Source organism: Herpailurus yagouaroundi, unplaced genomic scaffold (genome assembly GCF_014898765.1).
Source record: "Herpailurus yagouaroundi ecotype Mexico unplaced genomic scaffold, PumYag 28, whole genome shotgun sequence".
Taxonomy (NCBI): domain Eukaryota; kingdom Metazoa; phylum Chordata; class Mammalia; order Carnivora; family Felidae; genus Herpailurus; species Herpailurus yagouaroundi.
Window position 1 is genome coordinate 100,300,734 of NW_024412376.1, and position 8,452 is coordinate 100,309,185.

General features: G+C 36.2%; 1 protein-coding gene across 21 annotated transcripts in view; it reads left to right on the plus strand.

The window, feature by feature from the left end:
• Positions 1–8,452, plus strand: part of SEC31A (SEC31 homolog A, COPII component) — a 73,535-nt gene that overhangs the window by 57,766 nt on the left and 7,317 nt on the right. For 11 of the 21 annotated variants that reach the window (XM_040479761.1, XM_040479740.1, XM_040479789.1 and 8 more), the window contains 4 exons: positions 2,051–2,089; positions 3,958–4,016; positions 5,260–5,523; positions 8,041–8,160. In XM_040479761.1, the coding sequence (XP_040335695.1) occupies positions 2,051–2,089; positions 3,958–4,016; positions 5,260–5,523; positions 8,041–8,160 (482 nt within the window). The remainder of the gene's footprint in view (positions 1–2,050; positions 2,090–3,957; positions 4,017–5,259; positions 5,524–8,040; positions 8,161–8,452) is intronic. The other 10 variants (XM_040479838.1, XM_040479731.1, XM_040479771.1 and 7 more) reach the window with 2 other exon arrangements.

Sequence of the window (8,452 nt, forward strand, 5' to 3'; positions counted from 1 at the left end):
GAGAGAGGGAGACACAGAATCGGAAACAGGCTCCAGGCTCTGAGCCAAGGTGCCCCTATTTTTAAAGAATTGAGATCATAATACACATATATACACACACAATTTTACATCTTACATTTTTTCTTAATATTACACCATGAACCATATTTTTCATGCCTTTAAAGTCATGTCATGTTTTAAAAAGAGAGATTTATCTTCATTTTATAGTTTTTTGAAAGAGTAAAAAAGATTCTCTTTATAGTTTTATGGGAGAATTATGTCTAAGATTAGATTATGCTGTATTGATTTTATTTTCAATGACTGTTCTATGTTGATTTTTTAAAAATGTTGACCAAGAGTAACATTTTGCATATCTATAATGAACCTCCGTAATGCTGTTTCCTAGAGATATTTATTTTGTTCATGTAGTTTGCTTTACCTAAGGTTGCTATTAAGGCGTATTTACAGAGGTCAGTTTAGCTGTGTTTTTAAAAAGTCATATTTAAACAGTCAATTTAAAGACATGAAAGTGAAAAAATTCAAAAGCGAATTATAGCTGAGACAAAACTGCATTAAATTGATAAGAGATTTGAACAAGGATTATCTGGGCTGAAATAAAAATGGCTAAATATATTGCATGGTTGGACATTGGGAGGAGTCAGTTAGGCATATATTTGGGGGAGAACTTTGATTATTGTACAATTGTTACTTTCTATTCAACAAGACATTCTCCACCTTCAAGTTATGTGAGCTACCCCACTGGCTATGTACTCCTGCTGCAAGTCTTTTTGTTTCTAATTTGGATTGTCATTCCTAATTTTGAATTTGATTTGATTTCATCATAAATTTGGAGTCATTTTACAAAAGGGTTGTATGAAGTTGCTCCACAAACTTTTTGTGCTTACAGTTTTTGAAATTTCCGGATACCCTCCCAGGCTTTAATACCCAGGGCTTAAGTCACTGCTATGAGAGATTAGAGGGAAAACTGCAAGCTATGGGGTTACCTCTCCACCTCACAATTTCTCTGAGGCACGTGCCTCTTGAGTAGAACTCAAACCGAATTGAACTCATTAATTGCTATATTCTCTTGGTTCTTCTGTCCCCAAAGGAAGATAGTTCAATTTTCATAAGTTACATATGCATATAATATACCTCCACTGCATACTTTTGATTTGAGGCTGGGCCTGGCCTGACCCTGAATATCTGATAATAATATCTGATAATTTTGGCATTGCTGTGTTAGTTTTCACCCTTTTCTTTTCATGTCCACTGCCAGAAACTTCAGTTCTCTTAAGAGATGTTGTTTCTGAAAGACCTGTGCTCAACAGTCTACAAATCCATATATTCTTACAGAAAAGACCATATTGGATGGTTACATATTTATTGGGCCTGTTCTCATTTATGTTTCTATTCATGGTGTGACATGAATTACATGAAATTACAGTTTCATCAGGGTGCAGCCCCCTGTTGCCTCCTAAATCTAGCAGTAAAGTGGCACCACCTTGCTAAAGCCTCCCATTTTTCATTAAGTCCCCACTAAAAGAGTGCTTTGGCCAGCAGCATTGGCATTACCTGGGAGCTAGGTGGAACAATAGAATCTCAGGCCTTTCCCTGTACTTAGTGTGAATTAGAATCTGCAGTTTAACAAGATCGATCTCTCAGCTGATTTTGATTCACAGCTTTAAATAGTACCAAATGCTCTCCCCCCACACACAGTGATATTACTGATCAAGTAGTAGAAAAAAATTCCATGCAAACAGGGAAGTATTTCAAGTAGGCAGGAAAATTTTTTTCTTAAAAGAGACATGTAGCGCAGGAAGAGAAAAAAAGTAATGTTTAAGAGTTAATTGGATCTGGCACAACCTAGATGAATTCAATTTACCCAAAAGCTGATTACTTTCTTAATTAGATAAAAGACATTTCACATGACTTGACTAAAAAGTTTCTTTCCTTTATAAAATTAGTTTTTTTCTTTTTTGGCTTGATGGAGGGAGAAGAAGCAATTACAAAATGAGTTTAGAATGTTTTTCATGATAATACTGTTTAAGTGACTTTTACATTTTGTCTGCAGAAAATCAGTCTATGCAAGACCAGACACCTATGTTGGAAGGTGAATTAGTTATAAAATATACCTCTGGAAATTTTCCAATCATTTAATATAGTTAATGAATGGACATTCACAATAATGCATGTGAACCTCAAAGTTGATGATGTTCGGAATGTGATCAGTATCATTTTTTAATTTGGGTTCTTAATCAAATCAAATCTTAGAGTTGATTGAATTAACATGGTGACACCAGTAGCTTTAAATCATTAAAGTCGTCTATTTTATATAATCATAAAGACCATGACCATATCAAGATTGTCTTAGCTATGAGTAAGATTAGAAGGTGATGAGAGAGATTTGAATGATTCTCTGTGCAAGCCCAGAACTTTAAGAATTTGTTAAGCAGGTAGCAGCATGTAGTTTAATGTTTTGTAATTAGCTCTTCAATGTTTTGAGGCTCTTTTGGAATTCTGTTTCCTGGTAAACTTGTAGAAAATTAATTCCATTTTTAGAATCAAGGCAAATGAGGGATGCCTGGCTGGCTGGCTCAGGGGTCGTGAGTTTGAGCCACACATTGGGTAAAACAAATTTTAAAAATAAATAAACTTTTTAAAAAATCAAGGGAAATGAGTACATGCTGGTTAGAAGATCTTATTTTTTTTTTTTAATTTTTTTTTCAACATTTATTTATTTTTGGGACAGAGAGAGACAGAGCATGAACGGGGGAGGGGCAGAGAGAGAGGGAGACACAGAATCGGAAACAGGCTCCAGGCTCTGAGTCATCAGCCCAGAGCCTGACGCAGGGCTCGAACTCACGGACCGCGAGATCGTGACCTGGCTGAAGTCGGACGCTCAACCGACTGCGCCACCCAGGCGCCCCTAGAAGATCTTATTTTTTAAAAAGTTTCTATGACATTATGTATGGATCACAGGTTCTTTTGTCTAAGCAATTTTGTTGTGATTTCATATCACGGATATCAGTAGAATAAGTAAAAGGTAAAATACTGAAAGAATGTTTAATTTGTTAAAAGAGGAGTAATTTTTGGTCTTTAAATATACAACATACACAAAATTCAATGAAATGTAAAATGATTATATTTTGATTTTGAAATTATCTTTATTTCTGGCACGTTTTCTTTAAACATACTGGCATTAAGATACTTAATGAATTCTGCTACTGATGTCTGTTTTTCACTTTGAGATGAAGATTTGGGGGCAGGGGGTGCGTGTAGAGGAAATTTACTAATGTTGACAGTAGTTTAATTTTATATTTGCTGCCAATCTGGAATTTTTTTTTTTTGTGGCATTAAAAAAAATCTTATCACAGATACCTGAATGCTTTTTTATACTTTATAAGTAACTCTTAAGGGAAGGATGATGAAATTGCTGGTGTTGTGTAATTGGGACCCGGTTTTTTGGTTTTTTTTTTTGTTTTTGACACTGTTTCTACCATATGGATAATTTGCTTATGTTCAATTGCTTATATTAAATTACTCTCTTGGGAAGTAGGAGATTGTTACTTTTATTTTATTTTTTAGTATGCTGAATACATCAAGGTTTTTGTTTTTTTAGCAGATTCAGGTGATTTATTTTTTCTTTATTACAAGAGAATTCTTAACTGATTTGAAAGTTATACACCAATATAGACATAACCACTTCACCATCCCTAAATTTAGTACAGCTCTTTCACTTTCAATGGAAATAATGTCAAGTTATCTTGCCTCCTAAGCCAAGACCTTGTGAATATTTGAGGGAATGAGTTTGTGAATCCAGGGCTACAGAGTGATCCCCACACCTGAGCTGGTAAAACCTTTGTGATGGTTATCCTCAGGTTAGTTAAGGCAGAATTTGAAGGTACTATGCGATGGATACAATTTAGTTGTCCTCTTTTCAGAATTCTAAAGGAAAATGCTCTTTATTATCTGTTATAGGTCCTCAGAATGGTTGGAATGATCCTCCAGCTTTGAACAGAGTACCCAAGAAGAAGAAGGTACCAGAAAAAGATGTCCATCCAGTTGCCTACAGATGTTCTTTAATCATGTAGCCACCTGGAACATACTACCTTTCACTGATCCTTTTGAAGGCAAAGCTTACTGACTGATAGGTTTAAAGTGCATTTCAGCTTGCATCTTCTCCATGAAGGGAAGGAAAGAAAGTTAAAAACAGTACCGTGGTGTGAATTTAACTTCCTTTAGAAGAGAAGATGTAGGGGCGCCTGGGTGGCTCAGTCATTTAAACGTCTGACCTCGGCTCAGGTCATGATCTCGCAGTTTGTGAATTCAAGCCCCATGTCAGGCTCTGCGCTGACAGCTCGGAGCGCCTGCTTCAGATTCTGTGTCTCCCTCTCTCTCTGCCCCTCCCCTATTCGTGCTCTCTCTCTCTCTTTCTCTTTCAAAAATATATAAGTAAATATTAAAAAGAAGAAGATAAGATGTAAATTTCTAACAGGTTTCTTTCAAAGAATAGGAAACAAATTTTCCAGTGATTTTTATGTCTTTTAGGGGTTCCAACAGTAGTCAGGAATTTGGTAATTATATTTTGGACTATTTTTGTTTATCACATATAGTATGAATGAAGAAATCACCTTGTAGCTGAGCGTTGTTTAAATGTCAGTAACTGTTGTCAGCCATTAAAGCAGAAGTTAAGATTCTTCTTCTTTCTCCCCAAACATTTCTACTTTTTTTTTTTTTTTTTTTACTCACCGTGATGTCCTTTTCTCAAATATAGTAGGGAGAGGTCATAACAATAAAATTGGGAGACACTAAATGAGCAAAAAAAAAACAACCCCAAATTTAGGTTAATAATAATCAGAGATTGAATTTAATCTACTACTTTTAATATGATTGAATTGATAGTTAATGTCTATTTAGTGATCTAGGAAAAGGGTATTACATCTTGGTCACATTAAATATAAACACACATTATCTGATTCCACTATTGCTAGATATAATTCTCTAGACTTTGAGATCCTCTTTCAAAAACACCAGGTGTTGGCTCCCCATACGAGGGTAAGTGTGGAAGGCAAAGGGGAAACTGAGAGGTCCAGTTTTGAGTTCCCCACCCCTCTGAGCCAGATTAGCTCTACTTTTACGTTTTACTGTAGAATTCTGCATAAAATTTCATTTGAAAAAGTATTCTACTATTAAAAAATTTTTTTTAAACCTTATTTAAAGGTGAGGAAATTGTACCTTTTTTTCTTATGCTTCGTGTCTTTTATTTCTGTCTTTTAAAAGATACCTGAAAACTTTATGCCTCCTGTTCCCATCACATCACCAATCATGAACCCTTTGGGTGACCCCCAGTCACAGATGCTGCAGCAACAACCTTCAGCTCCTTTACCTCTGTCAAGCCAAGCTTCATTTCCACAGCCACATCTTCCAGGTGGCCAGACCTTCCATGGCATACAGCAACCTCTTGGTCAACCAGGCATGCCACCATCTTTCTCAAAGCCCAATATTGAAGGTGCCCCAGGGGCTCCTATTGGAAATACCATCCAGGTAACAAATCTGTGTTAATGGGATGAGGAGATGGCTCTATTTCAGTTCATTTTTTCTTTTTAATGTGTTAACTTTTATGTTTACACCTTTATTAGTGAGCATCTAACTTTGGTTTCAATTAAGATAACCTAAGTAAAAAATAGTAACCCCTTTTTTTAAGATTGATCATGGATGGATATTATTTTTCAATTACATGCCATAAACTTTCTAGAAGAGGCTTTTATAATTGCTAGTGTATGTTTACACTAACTTGACAATTATATTTCATTTGACCTAATCAGTACCCACAATTTAAGATTAGTTGAATCTGTATTTTCAGCCAAGCTTGCTAAGCAGAAGCTATTTCCAAAGGGTTTTCCTTTTAAAATCTAAAATAAAAATGTAATGAGTTATATCATTTCTTGTGTATATATAAGAGCTAGTAATATACAGCTTTATCTTCAGCTGGAGATATAAATTTGTAGTTGCTATTCACATATAAACAGCTAGTTGGCACAGGGTTCTAGACGATGAAAAGTCAGATACAACCGACTTAAACATACAAAGATGAACATTTTGATCAGTTTGTGAAAAGTAAAGAGTTTGGGTCAAAGTTCAGCATGTGAAGGTGAAACAAATCCCTGCACAAAGTATAAAATTAGTTCTGTTTTTGTCTTTGGTTCATTGAAGTCAAATTTATAAAGGTTGTATCTCTATCACAAGAGTGTGCTTTACTATTAAGAGATAGTTCTGCCTAAGGAACTTCTAAATATTAAAAGTGGCGTTCTAAAAACCAGTGTTTTGATGGAGGTGGGAGGAGTTGTTTCTTTCCATAGGAATATAAATTACAAAGATGCATTGTTAATTTCTTTTCTTTTCTTTTCTTTTCTTTTCTTTTCTTTTCTTTTCTTTTCTTTTCTTTTCTGATTACAAGTCTATGTTAGTTTGGGAAGCTACCCAGCCATTCACTTTTGTTTAGACTTTAGGTGCTCATGCAATACTCACCCAGACCAGAACCTCAGTTACCATCGAAAGGGAGAGCTTGCACAGATGTATATGTTCAGCCAGGCCATAATAGCCAGCTACCTGCCCACCTAGATGTCTCCAAGGCACCTCACACTCAGCATTTCTACAACCTTATTCATAGTCTTCCTCCCAAACCTGATCTTTTTTTGGTGTTTCCTATTTCAGTAAAATGGCATCATAATCCATATTCAATCTAGCCAAAAACCTGGGAATTATCTTTATACTTTTTTTCCCTTAATCCCTCTTTCAAATCTATCCCCAAATCTTGCTATTATTTTAAAATCTCTCTCTAATCCTTTATCCACATACACTTCTAATCTGGCCCATGCTGCCTTCATTTCCAGTCTCTGGCAGTGCAGGAGCCTCTAACTGGTCTACAAGCATTGACTTTGATCGTTGTATCTGGTCTTGTCTCCTCTTTGTTTAAAACATTGTTCTCAGGATAAAGACCAAATTATTTCACATTGTCTGGAAGCCCTTCAGCTTCATATTCCTCCTTGCTGTCTCTCTGCTTCAGCCACACTGGCCTCCTTTTAGTCCTCTTGTATCATGGTCCTTCCTTTGTACACATTCTTTCTCTGACACTCTAACTTCCCCATTTCACCAGTTAACTCCTACTTGTCTTTCTAATAGAATTTCCTGAAGAGAACTTTCCCCTCAGTTAAATTCCAGTTATATTGCCTGTTGGTTCCATTAATGTTAATTTATTAGCTATAAAATAGCAATGCAGTTGCTGTTTTACATGTATTTATGGCATTTGATTATTTTACTTTTTGTTTAAGTAACATCTTTCATTAAGATGTAAGTATTTGTAAACTTGCTTTTTGTATGACATTTTAAAACTTCTTTTTCCTTCCTTGAGCTAAAAACTGCCAGAGAGCTGAGATCTTTTCTGAATTGGCTCACAAATACATAGCCAGTGCCTAGAACATAATTGCCGACTATTTTTTGAATGAATGTACTAATAAATCAGAACCCTAAACACTCAAACATACCTTCTTTGTTTTTCCATCTGTACGTTCAGTAACATCATGGTCTCTTCTATCCTAACTTTTGACTTAATCTTGCAGTTTGATAATAGCCCAGTTACCAACCTCCAAGAATAAATCAAAGAACATAAGAATGGAAAGATAAACAAAAATGAGCCAACAAGCAGAGCAAGCAGCCACTCTAAGTAGCCAGCTTTGTAACTGCCCTTTTATTTCCTACCGGCATAGGTCTGCAGTCTCCTTCCCATCAGGTATATACAATAGTGATCAACATATGTTCTGTAGTTCATCAAACTCTTTATATCCAATTCTGTTTTTCAAAATCAAAGCTGTAGGAGGAGTGTCTGTACCTTCTACTGAATATTTGATTTTCATTTCTACTTCTCCCAAGGGATTTCACATGTTAATTTGCCACAGCCTGTCTACAAGGTAGTTAGCTGGTTTCTCTTTATCACAGTTTCAGGGCTTTGCGTATAGGTAGCTTTTGGTCATTTCTGGTCATTTATGCTATTATTTCTTCCAGCATGTGCAGTCTTTGCCAACAGAAAAAATTACCAAGAAACCTATTCCAGATGAGCACCTCATTCTAAAGACCACATTTGAGGATCTTATTCAGCGCTGCCTCTCCTCAGCCACAGATCCTGTATGTATTTTTTTCTCATATTTTGCTTAATTAAAATAATCTTCAGGGCACCTGGGTGGCTTGGTTGGTTTGGCATCTGACTTCAGCTCAGGTCATAATCTCACAGTTTGTGGGTTCGAGCCCTGCATTGGGCTTTGTGCTGACAGCTTGGAGCCTGGAGCCTGCTTCGGATTCTGTGTCTCTGTCTCTCTCTCTCTCCCTCTCTCCCTCTCTCCCTCTCTCCCTCTCTCCCTCTCTCCCTCTCTCCCTCTCTCCCTCTCTCCCTCTCCCTCTCTCTCTCTCTCTCTCTCTC